The 21,625-nt window shown below is 47.5% G+C and overlaps 1 protein-coding gene across 2 annotated transcripts in view; it reads left to right on the forward strand.

Annotated features, from left to right (window-relative positions):
• RIMS4 (regulating synaptic membrane exocytosis 4) overlaps positions 1-19,013 on the forward strand; it is a 59,386-nt gene extending 40,373 nt beyond the window's left edge. For both annotated transcript variants that reach the window (XM_074920090.1, XM_074920091.1), the window contains exons 3-6: positions 7,592-7,704; positions 8,361-8,462; positions 8,719-8,858; positions 10,771-19,013. In XM_074920090.1, coding sequence (XP_074776191.1) covers positions 7,592-7,704; positions 8,361-8,462; positions 8,719-8,858; positions 10,771-10,989 — 574 coding nt within the window. In that variant the 3' untranslated portion in view covers positions 10,990-19,013. The remainder of the gene's footprint in view (positions 1-7,591; positions 7,705-8,360; positions 8,463-8,718; positions 8,859-10,770) is intronic.
• Positions 19,014-21,625: the final 2,612 nt, after the last annotated feature.

Consider the following 21,625-nt stretch of genomic DNA (forward strand, 5'->3'; position numbering starts at 1 on the left):
GCCGAAGTGAAGGCTCCTGCAGCATTCACATCGACTTCAGCAGGGTAAGGGCCCATGTGCCCAATCCCCTGACAATGTAGTCAGATGCGTATTGCATTAATAATTCCTTATATGCACCATAAATATTTTAAAGATGAGGCAGAGGACATTAAAGTAACCAGTTCTGCCTTCCTCCTTAGCTGATAGATACCTACTTGGCTTCTGTGCATAAGATGCAATTTAAAAGACCTTAACATGCAATATGGATGAGTGTGATTGTTATACAGTACATTACTGCTCCCTGAAATTGGAGTTCTGATGGGATTTTTTTATGCTCAAATAAAATAACTGTCAAATATGTTATCAGTCTCAGAGGAGAATTCCCCCTCCCCCTTTCTTCTGGATGAAGGAAGTATGTGATGCTGTCCCTGGATTTTAAAGGCAGAGCTGAAGATCTTCACCTATGCGTTAGATGTAGACCTTAGTTAATCCAGTCAAACCATTCATTTGCATAGCTGTGTTTAGGCAAGTTTCTTATTAATTGCAACTTTATGCCTGAAGAGGACAAAAAAAGTTCTTTTAGAAAATATTTGAGAATGGAACAGTAATTTCTGAACCCTGGGCCCAAACGCATCCTATGTATATACTGGACCCAGTGGAGCGGCTCTTTGAGATTATATTGTTTCTAAAGGTTTGAATTGATGGCAAATAGGCGGTTGTGTGGATAGTATGAATAAATCCATGAAAAGCACAAACCAGAATGTTACTTTCTGTAAATAGCTGCTCTCGGAGTGTGCTGGGGGGTGGCTGTGTTGAAGCTCTCTGGCTTCACCACTACCCCACCTGGCTGAACCCACAGCAGCGGAGCAGTGCAGCTCTGCAAAAGTCAACATTTGCAAGTGTAATAGAGAGGCAGTAATGGGGATTTGGTCCAAGTGGGGAACACACAAAGTCTTCTCAGAATACCCCTCCTCTTGACAGAGCTGTTTGACAAAAGGGTGTTACACCCAGCCTGGGAAGGGAGCAGATGAACACCTCGCTCTGCAGAGGTGCAGCAGCTAGTGTGTGGCCGTTGCAAGCTGGTACAATCAAGACCAGTCCCAAAATCTTGTAAGATAGAATTGAAAAGTACTGTATCGAGGGTAAAAGTAAGGGAATATACTGGTCTGTGCTTCAAATCAGTAACTCATGAATAGTGTTGAGGACTGATGTGCAAAGAGGAAGGACTGGAAAAAGATTTGGAAGAAAAAGATAAAGCAAAGCACAGGAATAAATTATCTAGGGAGGGATTTCAAGAACATGTTAGACAGGTAGCTGTCATGAATGATGTATATAAAGCTGCTCTGGCCTTGAGACCTGGGTGTGGATGGGTTGACCTGTGGAGATGCCTTCTCACCATATTTCCTGCGAGTTTTGCAAGGTTTTGACAAGCTGATTGTGCAGGCGCTTGCAGCAGCATAATGGTATACCTGGCATACAGAATCTCAGAAGCAATTTAAAAATAGATTTAGAAAAGAGGTCAGACAAACTCTGCATGGACAGGAAAAGAAATTAATGATACATTTTCCCTAAATGTGTCTGTGCTGTTATGCACTCTGCATGCTGATGCACAGCAAACGACGGGTGGGGGTGCAGGCGAGACTGAGCAGAGCCACATATGCGGTAAGGGAGGGATCAGCACAGGTGCTCTGAATTTTCTTTAGACCATTTTGTATTGAAATCAGCATTGTCTGTCTCAGCATTCAAATTCTGATCAGTTCACAAGCAAACTTTGAAAAGCTAGTTCTACATCTGAATATATATGAAGAGCAGCAGCCTTGCTGTGATGGAATCAACTGCATGATGCTTTGCATGCGGAGAGGAAGGGCACAGATCTTTGCAATGGGTCGGTCAGGAGATGATGCTGCTGGCAAAGAGCCTTTAAGCCACTCTTAAATTACACTACAGAGGACAGATTTCACACGCCCTGACCTACAGCGTGCAACGCAGGAGCACAGTCTTCAGAGACTGCTGCACAGATTTCCTAAATAATCAGGATTATGAATGCTGTGTTTTAAAGAACATGTAGGCAATCACAGCCCCAGTTTGAGCACACGGTTCCTAAGGTTGAGTGAATGCACTGTTCTATTCCGCATATAAACGTGTCACAAAAACCCCGAATTGTTTATGCTGTCGCCTTTTTCATAAAGTCGGGAGGGGTGATTGGGTGCACGTTCTGCATGGGGATTGCATGCGGGGCTGGCTCGGGGCTCTGCCTGCCCGGCTAGCCTTGCTGGCCGGTGTCTGCGTGGTCTTGTCTCCCTCTCGTGGGTGTCCACACGACTGCAAGAAGAGCAGTTGTCCCCTGCGGTCCCGAGGTATGTCCCTGCTGCGATACCCTCAGCGTGGTGTGGAGGCATCTGGGCTAGCTGGCTGCTGTGCCAGCGGCAGCTTGGGCTTAGAAAGGGTTATTTTATTCATGGTCTGAAATGGGGTTTGCAGCCGGTGCTGAACTTTTTGCTGGTACCAGTGCAAACAAAATTAATGTTTGCGCAGGTTTCTGCTGGTGCTGCTCTGCGTTGGTGGGCTCGGAGACCCCGGGATTGATAGTATCCCCAGTGTTACCCTGCTGCTGCCCCTGCTCTGCCTCCTTACCTGCAGCCTAGGGCCCTGTTCACGGGTTCTCTGGCAAAATGTCCTTCATTTGTCCTTGACACCCTAGAGGTGTCACTGACCTCCCTGCGCTCTCCTTGTGCCTTCAGGTCAATAACAGAGTCGCATTTGATTTACAACCAATTCTACAGCAAAACCCATAATCTTTAACTTCATTAAAATCATTCTCATTCAGCTGTGGCAAAGCAGAGCCCATGAATCATGATTAGTGAAAGCAGAGGGCCAGAGAAGAGATAATTAATTTTTCTTTCTTGTTCAAAATGCTGCACTGCCCTCACTCAGTGGAGGGTTTGTGCCCTTTAGACAAAAGGCTGACAAGTGTCACCTGTAATCTTCTCTGTGTGCTGCTCTTTGTCAGCACGAGATGGTCCTGCCGCAGCCCCAGGCCCCAGGGCCCTGCTGGTTATGACAGTTGCTATTTGCAAGTCAGCTGCAAAATGCTCCTTCTTTATTCCTCCAGATATTTTTAGCATTTCTTTTTAGATTGCAATAAAAAAACCCATTTCGTATTGGTGATAACCAGGTTGTAGCAATTTCTCCCCTTAAGGGAAAGGGATGTTTGGCAATGGGAGGGGAAGGGCTTTCCAGAGTTGCTCCAGCATATGTGAAACCCATCTGCTGGCTGTCACCCAAGGTGGAGCCACCACTGTCACCTGTGGCGGATCCCTTTGGGAGCACATCTCCCTGCCAGCACATTCAGTATGTTGTGGTTCAGCTGGAGAGCAGGTTGCTGGATCAAGGGCAGGTGAGAAACAGCTTGGTTTCTTCAGAGGTCAGGCAGGAGAGGTCTGCTGAGTGTGCAGCATGTGGCAGTGGCAAGGGAGGGCTCTTGGGTGCATCAGGGTTGTGTTTAATGAAGTCATGGTGGTCTCTGGAGCTGTTTTTCTCCCTGCTTCAGCTGCAGGAAAAGCAAGTGAGTGGGGAAGGTCTGTCCTACCAATCTCAGAATCACACCGTACGACCCCCTCACAGCTTCTGTCTGAGCACTTGACAGACAGAACTCACTGAGCTGGATTTGAGCATCCTAAATTTAGCCGATGCAGCTAAGTGGTTCCTGCTGTTTTTAATTCACATTCATACTAAAATTCTGCAGTTTTATTTTCCCTTTCCCTCTCCTCTCAAGGGAGAAGCAATGACTTTCTTGGAGGTAGCTTATGATTTTTCCAGACAGAAATTGTTTCCATTCCAGGGTTATTGGCAATACTCAAATATATGTCCAGGAATTGGTCAAAGCCAAGGAGCTTGATTTAGAGCTGCTGCTTATAATGTCTAAGAAAGCAGCACTGCAAAAGGTCAGTGTCTGTGCAACATAGCAGCCAGTCCCACCAGCTATTGGCATAATCTATTAAAGAATTAATTCCCTACATCTTCCCTTCCCAGCCCAATATAACGACAGTGGAGAACATTAACTGTCTAACTTAATACTGAGTTTCACACAGTGCTAGCAAACCTATTAACTGAGGCTGTTACCCAAACTGCTGGAGCTTTGACCTTGGCCTGTGTTTTTAAGTGGGCTTTTGATGTTCCTTCCTCTCAAGATCAGCCTCGGTGCTACAAAGCAGCAGCAGCTTCCTTCGAGCAGCAGCTTGACTGCCCTCCTTGTGAGGGTCCACACTTGTGGCACAGCCCTGGTGTCCCTGCAGCAATGTCCTGCTCTCTTGCTGTTATTTGCACTGAGGAGTGTTCATCGTTTCGAGGTCATCCTGAGCCTTCCGACTTCTGCATCTGTGTGGAGATAACAGCAACATTTGCTTTGCTGTAAACACTTCCAGTTGCTGTTGGTTCACCTTTAGCCCAACAGCTCTCGTTCTTGTGCTTTTTAACACTGTTCTTCATGCTTTCTTGCTATTATATTTTGCTTTACATCAGAATATCATTAATGTGGTCTGCAGCATCAGCTGCTCCATTAGCAGGTGCTTTTATTTGTCCTGAGCTGCCCTAGCTGCCAGGCAGAGCCTTTGGGAGCAGTGCTGCCCAAAGGAGGGGTGAGCTGCTTTGAGAGAGCATGGGTGATTTCTCTCCACACATGCATCAAGTGCAGACAGATACTTGGCACCAGCCTTCAATGTAGTTCTCTCCCTAGCAAGTAAGGGGAAGTGGTCTTCTGTGGCACATTTCACGAATCATTTTGAGTATTCAGGGGCCAGAAGGGTCTCTTTCCTGTCCTGCAGCATGTGCAGTTTCTGGGGGTGGCCTTCTCGCAGTTTTGTGTCCCTGCATCAGTAACATGGTCAGACTTCACCTCAGAGAGGGATTGCTCTAAGACCTGGTTCTGGGTATGCTTCGCTCAGTCTTGGGCTTCCCCTCTGCTATCCTGGTCCTTGGCATCTTGCTAATGAGCCCAAGCATCTGTTTTGAGCATGGCAGTGAACATTTCCCTGAACAGTTGTGAGTTGTCTTGCCAGCTTGTTATTTATGTGCTCGTTCAGGTCACATACTCCCCAGGGTAGAAGTGAGACCCGAGCTCGGCCCATTTATCTTCCATGAGTTGAGAATAAAGAAAACATTTACCTCTGGCTGATGGTCCATTCATCTCCTGCTGACTCTTATGTCTTCCTCTGTAAGGTCTCCTTTTTCTTGAACTATTTTGGGTTCTCTAAGCACTAGTTTTCATCCTTTTTTGACTCTGTGGGCAGCTCAGAACGCCTGAGCCAGCAGCCTCAAGGAGGTCCTCATGTACACCAGGACTCACTTCTTCCCTCCTTGTATGGGCAAATCATGAGCCTGATAAAGCCTGTCTGGCTCCAGGCTCCCCCTTCTCCTGCTTTCCCTATCACATGTCCCCATCCCTGCAGATTTACCAGCCTTGGGGATGTCTCTGTGCACAGTCTGTCCTCAGGAGCCTGGCTACAGATCCAGCATCGTTGCGTTGTCCTGTGCTCGGGGTGCTGATCCCCGGAGAGGGCTGTCCTGCTGGGGCTGGCTGGGTGCACAGGGAGCAGAGTGCGGCCCCAGGATGGACGGTAGCACTGGGGATGCACCTCTGAGGAGTCGGTGACACTGAAAACTGAGAAAAATCTTAAGCCTTCTCTGCAATTAATGCCCATTATAAATCCTGCTGTTTCTGTTGTATCTCAAAATATCACCCGGAGTGTTTGTGCAAACAATGGACGCAGGGTGAAATAACCACCAAATGGGAAAATCCACCCCATGCACAGCCCCTCCCAAGCCTGTCTTCCAGGATGCTAAGACACCCTCCTCCCTCATCCCTTTTCACAAAAGTCACTTTTGTAAAGAGCTCAAGGGCAGGTTTTTTCATCCTGATGGCTCAGCAGCTCCCTGTGTAGCAGCAATAACCAGGTTTCTCAAAGAGTCAGGTCAGCATAGAGGGGAGGTGCAGTGCTCTGGAAAAGTCTGGCTATGTAATTCAGTGCTCCTGTCTCAGTGAGCTGAGCCACCCCGTGAACTTGTCATGAGGACACGTGCTGGTGACATGTCCTTTTCAGTCCCATGCGTGGTGAGATGCTGAGGTGTGTGTGCTGGCTTCCTCATTCCTCATCTGAATAAATAAATAAATATTCTCATGGGCCTGAGACCAGGTCTGCAAATAGCTAATGAGAGCTGAAATCCCAACCTGAAATTAACACTCTTCTGGCTGAATGGGGCTTAAAATTTTTTTTTAAAAAATGTCTTTTAAATGTAACTGGCTTGCAGGGGAAGCATGAATCTTTGTGACTGACTCAGGCTGTGTGAGAGCCTGCAGTCCCCAGCCCGCCTCGCAGGCAGGGTTCCTCTCTGGCTTCACTTGTGCCGAACACGCAGCCTCCTTGCGGCATCCTTTCTAAGAAATGAATTTGGGGCAGCAGGGAGCTGTGTCATTATGTGGGTAATTGTCCCCCTGCAAGGATATTTGGAAAAGTGCAGGAGGTTTGTAATAGTGCCTGACTCCGGTGTGCAGCAGCTTCCCCGGAGGCAGAGTGCGAAGCCCAGCACGGTAGCGTGGGTACCCCGGCACAGAGCTCCTGACGTGTGTTTCAGTAGCTGTGTCATGATTTGGCAGATGCCTGCAGGACAAATGTAGGTGTCAGATGGTGGCTTCATGCCTCCTCCTTACCATTTCTCAGCAAGTTTTCCCACAACCTCTGAAACAGCTGCATAAATCAGGGTACAGTTGGGTAAATCTTGGTTTGTATCAGTGTACCACAGTGTTTGGCCATTTTGTGTTGCTCCACCCATGTGCAGTGCTGTGACCAGCACTCGTAGCCATCTACAGACCAGCCTCAGGTGCCTGGTGAGTAGATCTGGGGGTTATGTCCCCCTGACAGCTTTTGTTTTGCTGCACTGACTGAGGCAGAGGCATTGCTGGTGATTGAGGGTGTTGTCCCTTTAGCCTTGCATCACTGTTCAGGTCCTCTTTCATGATTGCTTCAGGCCTGGTCATGGAAGCAGGTATGAAAACCACACAGTAGATGTGGACACTTCTGGTGTTGAGCAGTAGGTAATGGGCCCCTCTGGTCAAGGACATGCATTGCTCTGTGTGTGTGTGATAAATAAATAGGGAATTGAATCCCAAGGGGATTGATGCAAGCACCCCCCATCTCACTTTTAACTACTGCTCTAGATGAATTATTTCCTCTCCAGAAATGAGGATTAGGAAGGGACAGCTACCAAGAGAGATCCTATAAACTATGCTAGGAAGCTGCTTAGATTATAATGCTACCTGGAAGAGGTGACAGGCTGCATATGAGCCTGAGATGGCAGAGTTTCTCCTTACAGGCAGTTGTAGTTAAACAAGTATTAACCAATTGGTGACTGTAACCATCACTGGGTTTTTGTACAAGGAAAGGGATTTTAAATGGCTTCCATATAACTAAACTGCTTGAAAATCAGTGAGTTTTGCAAGGGAAGAAGTCTTCTGTAGATGTCATTCATTTCAGATATATATTAAATCTGGTTCTTTATTTACTGGATTGCTTTAAAGTGCAAATTAACCACTTGCTAAAATCAGTTTCTTTTGCAGCTTGAATTTCAGTGGAGTCCATCTGGCGTCTGCTGGGCAGTTTAGTGACTTCCTGGGGAGCATGGGCCCTGCACAATTTGTTGGGCGTCAGACCTTGGCCACCACCTCGATGGGTAAGGAACACAAAGATGTTAGGTGGCTTTAATTTAATCTTGAACAGACCGTTCCTACAAGCCACCTAATAATGCATTCATCATCTGCTGATCTACCATTCTCCTGCTCCATTTCTCTGTTAAATCAAGTAAGCTTGGCTGAAAGGTTTTGCTGATTGCTGCAAACGTGGCATTAGTAAGAGAGCACCAGCTTTGTGCTTTCCTCCGTCAGATCTGAAAGGCACAGACTAAGTAAAACACAGCTGAAATTCTGAAAATGCATCCTGTGCATCGTCGTGATTTTTCTTGCTCTCTAAAGCCCGCAGGGCTCTAAAGATTTTCTTATGGGCCACCATAAGTGCATTTTCCAAAGCAGCCTGCAGCTCTAGGTATTCCAGTTTGGGAGAGATGAGAGGCTAGCTGCCCTGAAGAGTATGAGACTGAGTCACCAAAGCCATGTTAGAGGGCTGACAGGAGAGATTGCTTTTGAAAATGTGGGCTTGAATCACTGCAGAGCTGCTCCAGAGTAACACAGGAGGAGTTCAGGTACTCAGGGCCTACAGTTTGTTACAGTTCATAGCAGGCATGACATGAAGATTTTTTTTCTTTTAATGTTTTAGTAGCCCACAGATGGATTGTTTTTAAAGTCTTCTGTCTGTTTTGACGTTTTGGTTTAGGGGATGTGGAAATCGGCTTGCAAGAGCGAAATGGGCAGCTAGAAGTGGATATCATTCAGGCTCGAGGACTGACACCAAAACCTGGCTCCAAAACACTGCCAGGTATGTTTTGACCTCCTAAAGTAATTCACTGAGCCCCAGCCTCCTGCGATGCTTGTGAATAGGAAAAAAAATTAATTCTGCTTGGCTTCTGCAGGAATAAGCAGTCTGTATGTGGTATTGAAAATAAGGCTGGTTGAGCAAATCTTTTCACTGCTGTAAATGCCTTCTTTAGAAATACCTGAGACATGGCACTCTTGTCTTTTCTAAAGTGAGCATGAAGATTTTTTTCATATTTGACCATACTTATTTTTTCCAGCTGCTTACATCAAAGCTTACCTGCTAGAGAATGGCGTGTGCATTGCGAAAAAGAAGACAAAAGTGGCTCGCAAATCATTAGACCCTTTGTACAATCAGGTGTTACTGTTTCCTGAGAGCCCCCAGGGCAAAGTATTACAGGTAAGATGAGCAAGCCTCAGGTCTGCCTATCTCTCTCTTCCACCTCTGCTGGGAGATACTGAGTCTGGCAAGGGATCTGGACAATTAACATAGACGAGAAAAAGCCAGTGTTTTCATTGAGCCAAATGCACTTGATCTGAATGTGACAAATGGAAAGGAAAACCTTTTTTTCCTACTCAAACTGATTATTATTTGACACCCTGCCAGATAACACAAGTGTCTACCAGGAGAAGGTTGATTTTTATTTTTTTAATTCTTTCTTTTCTGCCCAGTTAGGAGGTAGGTAGTACTTACAGATGCCAACCAGTCTTGCAGCATAGGTTGTTTTCTGTGTTTGTACATATTCAGAGCACTCTGCTTTGGCCGTCACCCAGTCACATACCCTACTGTTTTCTGCCTCTTTGTTTTTACTGCCATACATTTCTGCCATACTCCTGTTTTCAATTCTGGCCTATGTTTCCAGAGCAAAGAGTGATTTGCATTGTTAATTCATACCTAAGTCATTTCTATCCAATAAAGCCTGGCTATAATCTACTGGTAATATTGATGTATTAATCTGTGAATTTCTATTGCTTACTTCCACTGGCATATGAATTGCCAGCTAACCTGCTGGATCCTTCTCAATAGTGAACTCTTCCTCAGTTACCTTGTATTTTCCCCCTGTTGCAATGTGACTACACATTTTTGACTGAAATGGAGTGAGACCTGGCTTGGTCTGCCCTTGCCTTACATGGGTTTCCTTGCCTGCTGCCTGGCTGCCAGGAAAGGCATTTATTCCAAGAGTATAAAATGAGGAGCTTGGCTCTCTGCCAATGGCCATGCCACCAAACCAGCTTTCTGCAGTGGCTTGCTCCATCTCATGTTGACCTAGAGTGTTAATTTTTGTCTTTTAATTAACACTCATTGTCTCTCCTGCCTCATCTTACAGAAAGTTGCAATATTCTGCTTATTCAGAGCCTAGGGAAAGAAGCTGTCAGGATTAGCCAGAGATCACTACTCACCATCATAAGCCACTGTGCTCATCCTCTCTTCAGAACATGGACTCGCTCTGGAGTCAGTCGTCACCTTTGTCTTGAGCTGCGTAGGGCGCTTGGTCAAGTGCAGACCTCCAGCATGCCTAAGCCCATGACCCTCACTACATCTGTTGTTCCACCCACTGGTCTCCATCGTGTCGTAAGTGTGATTCAGCTTTCCCTGCTCGTCTGCCAGCTCTCTCTCATTAGACCTTCCTCAGCGTCTGCAAGCCTTTCCCAACACCCTGTTCTACTTCCCCTGCATGCCACTCCATGTGTGTCCCTTGCGTCACCGGTCCCTCTTGCCAACACTCAGCTCCTGCCCTTTCTCCAGGTGAGTAGCTGTGCCTGGTTTCCATCTGCCCTGTGTCACCAGCTCCAAGTGCAGAAGTTAAGACATGCTCTTTTCCTCAGACTGTTGGATTTTGACCCAAGCTGTTGCCCACCATTTTTTTGTTGGTTTATTTTTCAGATCAGGAGTCCTTCCTGCCCTTTTCCCCCAAGCCATCTTTTGTTGTGTCCAAGGCCCATTACTGTGCCAAAACCAGCTTTTACCTGCTGGTGTTGGAGCTGCAGTTCCAGGGATACTTTGTGCACGTGCTGCCCCTGCCCAGCAGGTTGAACAGCAGAACAGTGTCTCCTCCACATGAGCATTCACCTCTTTCCGGGGGGGGGAGGCTAGTAACATCAGGATTTGTAAAACTGTGCTTAAACGAACAAAGTAAAATCATCATCAAGAGCTTCAAGTCACTTGTTGGTAGTGTAAAGCTTTCTGCTCTTCTCGGACTGTGGTAAAGCCCCAGAAAGTTGGATGAGCAAAAAAGAGTTCATCAGACTTGGGCTTCCCAAGCAAGTGTGCAAGTTGGAGGATTAACTGTGCCCCCCCTCTTGTTCCTAAGGTGATAGTCTGGGGAAACTATGGACGCATGGAGCGCAAGCACTTCATGGGAGTCGCCAGGGTCCTCCTGGAAGAACTGGATTTGTCAACGTTAGCAATCGGCTGGTACAAGCTCTTCCCAACCTCCTCGATGGTAGATCCCACTACAGGCCCGCTCCTGCGTCAGTCCTCACAGCTTTCCCTGGAGAGCACAGTGGGACCCTGCTGTGACAGGTCTTAGTGAGTAAGGAAGGGGGAACTGCTTTTGTTTTTTAAACATGCTGTCAAGGTTTTGTTTGCTGGAACTCTGACCTCAAGCGCAATGCATGTTCAATCAGTTCTTGTGGAGCTGGAAGAGGAGGATAAACCAGTGACCTTAGACAGAAGACGAGGGGGAGGGCGCTGTGCCCTCTCCGTCCAAGGAGGAGGTGCCGTGGGGCATGAGTCCTAGTTGTCAAATTAGACATACACCTCTTGTTTCACTTCTCTCGCTGTCATTCTTAGACCCTTGTTTCAGATCAGTATTAACCCTGGAAAGTTGCAGCACTTGAAAGAATTTTGGGGAGTAAGGAAAGAATTATTCTTAGCTGTGTGTCTTAGAAATTTCTAATATGTATTCTTTCACAAGAAAGTACTTGAAAAATTCAGAGGCCAATATCTGACCTAAAAAGAGCAGGAGCAGAAAGTTCAAGAGGAAGCATTAGGTTTTTTATAAGGTCTTTTTTCTTGAAAGGAAGAAAAAGAAAGAAGCCTGCAACTCTTTCTTTAGAATCAGTTCCTATCACTGAGTCATGTTAGCTGTAACACTGTCATTGCTGTGTTTTCAAACTGTGCCAAATTACCAGCAAGTGTCTTTACCGCATTACTTGTCTAACACTGCTGATGAAGCATACTTGGTGGGAGAATAAGTAGCGCCTACTTATACCAGGCAGTTTGAACAGAGTTTGAGTTTAGCAGGCTAATTAACTGCAATTTTGCTCAGAAGAAAACCCACTGGAAGTGGGAGCTGAACATCAGACTTACAGCTTGAGATATGTTTTGTATTGTCAGATACAATGTTCTGCAACTCCCTTACTTGTTGCTGTGCATCCTTCAGTCACAGTGTCTTCTATCTCCTGCTTTTCCTCCATCTCGTTTGTACTGGTACATATCTGCTGGAGATGCTGCCCTTCCCGTTGTGCTATGGACTGACCTGAAACAGGACTGTTTATTCTTCCACGGGAGAGGAGATTGAGGTTTCTGGGAGTGCAGAAGAAAGAAACCTCAGTTTGTCATCTGACGAGAAGGGGCTGGAGAACACGTAACCTTCCCCGTGGAGAGAAGGGTGCATTAGGCAGTCTCAGTAGTACACAAACATTGTCAAGTGTCCTGAAAGAGGAGATGCAATTCCCAAAGTATGGAGAGGTAGTGGGTGAGGAATCTGAAGATGCAGTGGTCACAGCATGTATATTTTGTTAATTAAAGCGCAACACTAACTGTAAACAAGTCTGTAGATTAAACCAGTAAAGCACATTCTCTGAGCTGCTGAGCTGGGGCAGGTGCTGTCAGCAGAGTCACATGCTGGAGTGAGGTGCGCTGGATCCTTCAGGCAATTAAAAACTTACTCTCCAGAATCACAGAGAATCTCCAAAGATTTTCTGTTGATTGGCCTGTTTTGGCTAGGTTTTGTAGTAATTCGTAATGAGGATTTGATGACTGCTGTCACAGAAATAAGCTTTTGGAGATGTTTTACTTTGTGATTTAAAAGTGAAGGTCCCATGTCACGTTTAGGAGTAAGCAGATTCTTGACCTGTCGTAGAGGCATACTGAACATTTATTTCTGCATGTGGACCTCAGCTTTGTTAGAATAAAAGCATGAGTGTTGAGTGGATGGTAAAAGCAGTTGCTTTTGGTCCTAGCTTGTCTATGGCATTTTAAATTATTTTGAGATAAATTACAGGATAGATGCAAAAATAATAGGCCTTACAATAATCTCTGTAAAAAAAAATACATATAAAGGAGAGGGGAGGAGGAGAAGGGACATAGAATGAATAGTTTTTTGAGTCTTCAGTGGCAAAAGCCTCAACATTTCAGATAAATCTCTTAATTTCCTTGATCAAAGACGTCTCTGGCCTCTCACTAATTATTTTTTCTAATCGTATTAGACAATTTCTATATATTAGCCGAAGAAAGTTTGTTGCATGCTGGTCAAACTATGTTGTGGCGCTCTCTTTTATTTTTATTTTTAAAAAAAAGCACATTTACTGTAATTCAAGTCAGCATCTTTTCCTCTTGGTATGTAGTGAGTACTAGGCAATATTGTAAAATATGTGTATGAACTAGAATAGATTAGGTAGATTTAGTGGTTTGTAGCACTGGATCTTTTAATAACTATGTCTTTAAAAGGACCATGGGGAGCTCCAGGTATGTGCCAGACCTGGCAGCTGAGTAACAGGGCTTCTGTCTTAAGTTATGCTGAAAACTTTATATTGGTACTTAGTTTGGACATTATCTACCAGTAATAGCTAGTTAATCATGGTTTTCCTGTGTCCAGTAAGATGAATGCAACATTTTTGCAGTCTTTAGTGGGGAGTAGGAGACTATATATGCCAAAAATATTCCCCTGGAAAACTTTGTTTAATGACTGTCTGTTGAAAACCTCGGTTCCTGTATGCCTGGCAAATGTGATGTGTCTCTGTATCCTACTCCTCCAAAAGCTCTGCAAGCTCAGTGGTGATCAGTTTAGTTACAATAGGACTACTTAACACTGAAGACTATCTTCCGTCTGTTTTTAATTATGCTAAAAGGTCACTGTCAGGGTAACAAAAAAAGTTACAGTTCCAGTTATGTTATTTTTGTTAACGTCTCAGATTCTGAAATTTGGAGGCAGTTTTAAGTCTGCTCTGTCCTGTTTTCTCCTGCATTTTTTTCGTAGTTGATTGTAGTCCAGTGGTTCTCGCTTTTGTTTATACTCACTTCCAAGTCCTGTTTCTCCCCAGTAAGCCAACGTTGCAACCCCTGGCTGCCACGCACAGCGAAGTCACATGAACTGGCAGGTGCAGATGATCTTCCTTGGTAAAGCAGACTCACTGGAGCCCTTCTGGGAGTGCCCGTGGGGAGTGAGGCCAGGAGAGCTGCACGGTACCCTGCAGTCTAAATTCTTGCTTCACTTGTGCCCGTGATTCCTGCACTGACCGTGGTGTATTATAGTTAAAAAAGAAGTCTTCTAGTTATCCATCAGTTTAAAGACTCTCAGTATAGCATTCAAAGCAGGTCTCAGGCTTGGAATAGCTTATTTTTATAAAGCCTAATCTTTTTTTCCATTCAAATTTGACTTTCCAGTTTCTGTCTAAGATGATGTGATATGACAGTTGGGATTACCAGTGTGGTTGTGGAAAAAGTAGCAGTTTGCTAGAGTGATGAGTAGCTGAAAACTAAACTTTGGTCCCCTTTGCAAGTCCTGACTGAGTTTTTACCTGTGTCTGAGTCTAGTTGTTAGTTATAGTCAGGGATGGGAAGAGAGAGGAAGAGCAAGAGACTTAAACCAAGAGGCATCATAGTACTTTTGGTCTGTGAGTGAGGATGAGGGATGAAATTGAGGAGACAGAAATACCTGCCCAGCTCAGGGTTGATTCCCTGTTCCTTGTGCATGAAATACTCGATTTTAATGGTAATGGGAGGATTGCTTGCCAAAAAAAAGTGGAGAGCCAGTCCCTCAATGTTACCAGCATTACTATTAGCATGGAAAACAGTGAAATCCTGATGCTGAGAGCATCCCTGAGAGCAGAATGATCTCTCCCCAGTGGGAATCCCCAGCACACAGTGGGGAGCAGAGCATCAGAACCGTGCCTCACACGTGGCTTTGTCCTCTCTGTGGTCTCAGCAAAAAGCAGCCATGACTGTGGTTGTCCTGGTTTGTTCAGGCAAAAAACCATGATATTTTCCCAGTCTCCTGGTGTTGCTTTCCCTTTGCCCAAATGGGATGCCACAGAGCCAGGGTCCTCACTCTGCAGTTCAATCCATGGTCTTCAACCTGCAGCCGAAGCCACGTGGGCAGGTGGAGCATCCCTTCTGGGGACATGAGCACACGGGCGTTTGTGCCCATGGGCAGGGTAAGGGCCAGGTGACTTTATTGTTTAGCCAGGTGCGTCCCCACTTCCTGGCCATGGATTGTTTCAAAGGACGTTTCAGAATTATTTGCTTTGAATGAAAAAATATATTTATTGTTTCTAGCTACCAGATCCTTTATCAATGTACTGTTCTAAATTTGCAGGTCTTCTGGAGTGTGAATATCACAAGTTCCTGTAAAGGAGCTATTTTTAAGATGTTGAGGCAGTTAACAGAATCTCAACCTAAGCATGTTTAGTCATGTTTAGACAACAAGACAACTTTTTTATGAAACTCATTTTAAGTTAGTTTATTACATGCTGTTGGTAATATTTTAAAACAGGAAAAATATTTTTCTTTAAGGACAAAATGATGTATGTTTTTTAACAGATAACATAATTTAGTGTTTTCAAAAATGGTTAATGTTCTTGGTATGAAGTTTACTCATTCTTTTGATTTCTATGTTCCTTGTTAGATTTTATCAACTTTTTTCCAAAAGAAAAGAGGCATATGTAAATAAACACCAGAAGAGTCCTATAAGAAATTCTGTTCAAACTGGCCATAAAATTATTGGTAAATATTTGTTATTGTTTATTAACACTCAGCTACTATTCAAGCCTTTGTTGAAAGAATTGATGTTGTATTTTCAAGATGAGAACTACTTAGCTAGTTTTGTCATAATCCTGTACTCTGTATAAAAATCTTTTTATAAAGAAAGTCTAATAGGCTAACAAGCAATAATATATTCCATTTGGTGTGCACAGATTGTGACTTGCAGGCTGTAGTACATATTGTTGATACAGTTTATAATTGTCTTCAATCTCAATGACATCACTTTTGAAAAAGATCCATATTAACTTTGATTGTAAAAAAACGAAGACTGGGCTGTTGCCTTGTGAGATACATTCATCCTACAGACTTCTCTGTGAGTATATGTGCCCATCGACATGAAATCTCTTAGGTGAAGAATGAAACAGCTGTAGGTAAATTCATACTACAGAGGTAGAAAATAGGTTCAATATAAACTTCATGACTGTTTCAATTTCCCTGTTTTTCTTAGGCTATCTAGTATTTGTAACTCAACAAGAATGGTTCCCACTGCCACTGTAGCCCTGATTAAGCAAAAAAGCCTTTGCACTTTGGGGCTGCATGAGTTCTGCCTGACAGCTGCCTATTTTCCTCAAGATACCAGGAGCAAGCTAAAGGAAGGTTTTTTTCAGGGCGGCAGATTGAGCTGCTCTTCTTTAAAGGCTTTGTGGGTTATTTTGTCCATTTCATAGATGGTATCTGTCCATTTTGTTAGAAAATTCCACCCAAGGCAGAGAAATTGCACCTTCGCAGAGGATCACAGGGGACTAACGTGTGAAACGGGAACAGGCTGTTCTGTGCCGTTCTTCAGAAGTTAGCTAATGCTGGGCTCACCAAAAGATTTTTCCAAAGTGGCAGATGAGGATATTGGATTTTAAATCAGCTCTATCATTGATGCAGTGCATAAAATCAACCAGCTTCAAAACAGCATCCCAGTTCATTGCCTGTGGATTTCTCGCAGCATTTCCCATGGGAAAAAAATCTTCATGTTGTTCTCAAGATTGCCAGTCCTCTGGCCATGCAGGCAGCAGGTCACTGGCCCAGTGATGGTGGGAGCCCCAGTGAATGATGAAATAATTCATGGGGTTTTGTGATATGCTTTGAGAAGAGAGAGATGTGTAAATGCAAAGTGCTATCAGCAGAGAAGTCCAGGGCATGTTGAGACGTGGAGCAAGCATCTAAAAAGAAATTGCAGCTACCAAATTTGAGCCAAACAGGATGATAGGTCAAAGCCTTTTCATGTTTACCCCAGCGTGCACCTGCCAAGGTGTGTATGTTTGTGGATGTCCACATATGTGTGTCTGTACGCATGTATGCAGGCACACAGCGCACAGTAACACTTTGGAAAATGCCAGGTTCCCTTAGGGAGGAGAAATCCCTCCAAAGGGGCTGGCTGGTTTTGCAGTCAGTGTCTCGTTCCCTTTTACAAGCCCTTTGCCAACGCAAGAACCGGCAGCCAAGTCCGTGGGACACTTGTGAGACCTGGCATGGCAGAGCCTGGAGCTGCTCTGCTGCTGTGCCCTGTGTGTATTTGAGGGTCTGCTGGATTTCCAGCGGGCCTCTGTGAACCTGGTAATTCCCTGGGGAGTTTGTGAGTGATTAGGTATTCTCAAAATATGGCTAATGGATCTTAAACTCACACTGCCAGACTCCTCTGCTCGGTGACCAACGTCTCAGTGACCAAGCAGCTGCACATCCATCCCTAGCCCCAGCCACTCACCCATGACAGCAGCATCAGACTCGTTCCTGGGGAACCTCAAGCTCCTCTCAAGGTGTAGACACCCTTCTGCCCTCCCTTCCCTGTGGTCACTGCTCTCATCAGGTAGAGGAGAGAAGCTGGGGAGAGTTTCTTGTAGCATTTGGTTCTTTGCACTTTAGCAGCTGAAACAGAAGGAGCCAGCACCAGCAAACAGAGGCTACGACCTAACGATTTTCCCTTCGTGACTTTCCAGTAGCTAAAATGGCAACCAAAGCTATATGGTTAAACCCCGCTCTGCCAAGTCAGTAGACAGCCTTTGCATTTACACTGCACGCTGGGCACCTCGTGTGGGCTTGAGACACCCCCCCTGCGTGGGAAGGAAAGGGCTTTGTCTGTAGAGAGGCCGTGTGGGCACACACAGGGTGTGGGCAGCAGTGAGCTCTGCTCGCTGGGCAGGGATGGGGGAGAAGCAGCCCAAGGAAAGAATCGAGGCACACACCTTCTGCTGAAGCTATGCCCACAAGCTTTCCAGGAGCTAGGTTTTTGTAATTGCTTGGGCACTACAGATTAGGATAGCTGCCCACGGGGGCTCCAGATCCCCCTAAACACCAGCTTGGAACTTTAAATCCTGCAGCACTTCTTTCTCTGGGGCTGTTGCTCCTTACCCAGTGCTGCTCACTGGTCTCTGCTTTGGTGATTCCATCTCCTTGACCTGGAGCTGGTTTTGGCTTTGTTTGGAGAAAGGAAGATCAAGATTTGGAGAGTGAATCCAAGGCACGTTCCTTCAGCCTCATGGTGCTGGGCTTGCCTTCTTGCAGTGAGCTGCAGGCTGCTCCTTGTGCCAGATGGAAAGGGCACCCGGTGGATGCAGTGCCTCACCCCAGCCCCCCCTGCACAGCACTGCCATGGCCTGCCACCCACCTGGGATGCTGGGGTCCTGCCCATGTTTCGTGGCAGTCCTGAATTCGGACCACAGGGGGTCCTTCCTTTCCCATCCTTGGTAGGAGCTGGGGGTCTTCTGCAGGGGCTCGGCAGCCCTCGCAGGGTGATGTGTCATACAGACAGCTGGGAGAAGGGAGGGAACTGCCTCTGTGCTGGCCAGGGAGAAGGGGAGCTCCCAGCGAGCTTTCCCCTAGGTTCCCTTTGCTTTCCCCTGCGCCCGCTGCTCCCTGCATGGGTTCTCCCTTCCCTCTCGGTAGAGGCCTTATTCCATGCCGAGGGGACCGAGGCTGCCCGCAGCATCTCTGCACTGAGGCCTCCATCCCGCGCTGCCCTGGGAGCCCCAGGGCAGTGCTGCAGAGCTGGTCTCTGCTCAGGGATGGAGCCACCCCAGCCCATCCACGCTCTTGCCTCCCCCGTGCCAGCGTGCCGGTGCTCTGCCTTGTACCCCCGCTGCCCAGGGGCCTGGCCACCGTAGGGAAAGCTGCTTTCATGGGGTTAAACCTTTTTACTTCGTTAATTGCTTCCCAATAGCTTTGCAGGAGCACTACATGGTTGCTACCTCTCCTCTTGCCTTTCTTGTAGGAGTGGGGGCAGCTGATATGCTCTTTTTGGCCTCTGTAACCCTCTCCAAAACTTTCTGAAGGTTTTTAACATCATCCAGTGAGAGGTAATCTCCGCAGAGCCAGAGGGACCACAGGCAGTGGAGCCAGGCAGCCTGCTTGCCACTGTGGCGAGTTGTTTGTGAGGTGCGTGGGCTGCCTTGGGTGGAAGGTGGGACGCCGTCCCGGCAGCGCCGGTGGGACACCGGCTGCTCGTCTGTAGTCAGGAGAGGATTCTGCTATACTTTTTTCCTGTCTGTAGGTTTTATTCAGACAATATGTAATGATTGAGTGATTTACAATTCAGTGTTAAGCTAATGAAAACGTTGATAATGGTGATAATAAAACCTTTTTTTTTCCTACGGTGTGTTGGAGGATTTTTGTGGAGTGTCTGCCCTTTCTGTTGCCACCACCATTATCTTCAAACAGATTTCAGCTGGCCCCTCCCTTCTCCTTGTGCCTATAGGGAATGTGAGCAGCTCAGCCTGATGTGTCCCAGCGCTGTCCCAGGCTCCTTCCCAGTGCTCTCCATGGAAGGGTTCTCTCTGAATCAACCCCACCTTCAAACCTGCATTTCCTTGGGCCATTTCTAGGTGTGACTTGGCTGTGGGCATCTCCAGGCACAGAGCTAAGCTTGGTTCCAGCCTGTACTCTGCTCACTGCCCCGCTGCCTTCTGCTCCTACTCCTTTCTCCCAAGACCCTTCATGGCCACCACTGGCCCTTCAAGGTTGATTTGGAAACCTTAGATGTGAAGATGCTGCTGGCAGAAGCAGCTACCCCTGGCCCAGGCTGTTGGGAATACTGAGTGTGGGTGCAGGAGGACCCTGGGGAAGGAGGCCCATGGGTGTTACTGGGTGCGCAGCTACTGCCTGGGCCTCTATGGCCTTGAGCTGTGACCCTTTGGGGGGGGAGCGTTTGAGGGCTCTGGTGTGACTCCTGCTGCGGGGGTCTGCGGGAGAGGTGGCGATCGCAGGCACCATTCCCTGGGGAGCCCTTTTCTCATGCGAGTGACAAGGGATCACAAAGTCTCAGTTCACTGAGAATTTCTTACAGGTTTTTCTCATGCCTCCAAATCCCTCTGCAGGTCTTCAGGGCAGGACCTTACCCACTCACCCCAGCTACAGTGGTGGAGGGAGAAGGAGTATGATCTCTCCAGCAGCATGAGCGCCTGGGAGGTTGGGGGAGCCCAGCCCAGCACTGGGGGATGAATGGCACCTCCCACCCTCAGACCATCCCCAGCTTCCAAAAGCAGGATGGGGCTCAGGCAGTCACTAAGCAACTCCACTCCCCAGCAGCGCTGCTTAGCAGCTCAGACTGCACAAAAGCAGCAATAAACCCGAGCAGGTGCCCCGCTTCCGTGCCCTCAGCTCATCACCATCTCCATCCTCTGCCTGCGAAAGGCTCCATGGTGCAGACATCACACCACCAGCCCTGGTGCCTCTGCCGGGCTTTGCCTTTGCACCGTCGCATCGCGGGCTCTGCGGCACAAGCACAGAGCCACCAAGCGCTGGCAGCACTGCACTGAAGCCAGAGGGAGAGCGCAAGGCTGGCTCAGCCTCTGGGTTGTGGTTCTTCTCTCACTTCCAGCTCCAGGTGGATTTCACCGGGGTGATGCCATGTGCGCTCTGACTTGTGCAGGATTTGAGGAGCTGCTTTCTTTCACAAGGGTGGATGGAGGGTGAGAGGTGCCGGCTCCAGCCTGGCCACTCGGAGGGTGTCCCAGGTTCAACACGAAAAGGGCGAGATGTCCGTCTGCTGCCCAGCTCTGATGGCAGGGGCAGCACAGCACAGCCAAGCCTCTGGCTGACGCTCCTGGGGAGGGATAGGCCACGGCAACAAAGGGGCTGAGCTGGTGGGATCAGCATTAAATGACACCACTGAATAGCTGAGGAGCCAATGAAAGCCTCCTCAAGTCTGTTTAATACACTCACAGCTTGCCTTCTCCCCCCCTCTCCCCCTTTCTATTTAAACCAAGGCTTAGACAGCTGGTCCAGATTTGAGGCCACTGGTGCAAAGTGATGCAGCTGCTGAGCACGGGGTGGGGGGGGAAGCATTGCCAGGGCACTTTGGTGGCGGGAGGCTCTCCGCCCCCTGCCCCGCCGCTCACAAGATGCCACAGACCCCGAAGGGCCTTGGGGTACATCCTGCTGAAGGTCTCGCAAACCCCTCATGCCAGCCCAGCAGTGCCTGCACCAACCTCCCAGGCTGTGTGGCCCAGGGCTGTGCTCCTGGCTCTGTCACTGTCCCTTCCCTGCCTACACGTGGGACGAGGGGATGGGCTGAGGCCAGGAAGGGCCGAGCATCTCGTGTGAGAGTCCTGCTGCCTGGGGACAGGCAGGATGGATCTATTGTGGCCATGACACACCCCAAGAAAGGGTGTAAAGTCTCACCTCTGCCTCCAGTGGGCTGGAGAACCTGGCACAGAGCAGGCAGCTGTGCCAGAGAGCATCCCCCAAATAAAGGCACCAGGCAAGGAACCCCCCTCACCTACCCAGGCAGCGCAGCAGCCCCACTGCAGACCTGTCCTGACAGCGCTGCTCTGCTCTTCTGCCAGCCAGCCCTGCCATCAGAGTTCCTCCCATCTGAGCTCCTGCCCATCCCTGCACTTGCCTGCTTGGGCAGGACCTGTCTGGAAGCCCAAATCCCTGCCATTTTAGAGACTGGAACAAGAAAGTCCTAGTCGTAACAAGCCTGCACAGATCTGGGGTAACATCAAAGCCCAATGCTGCTTCCAGGGAAGCCCAAGAACCCGGAAAGGTTGGAAAAATGAAGGTCACCGGCCAGGGAGGGTGGAGGAGCCCTGGGTATCCCCATGCAGGGGCAAAGACACCATCCCACGATGGGCAACAAGACCCAGCTGCTTCCCAGCTCTGGACAGCCACTCTGCCCCCTGCTCCCTCTGATGCCCAAATATCCCAGCAAACATCTACAGGGATATTATCCCTGGATATAATCACTGCCC

Source organism: Athene noctua, chromosome 16 (genome assembly GCF_965140245.1).
Source record: "Athene noctua chromosome 16, bAthNoc1.hap1.1, whole genome shotgun sequence".
In the NCBI taxonomy this organism is placed as follows: Eukaryota; Metazoa; Chordata; class Aves; order Strigiformes; family Strigidae; genus Athene; species Athene noctua.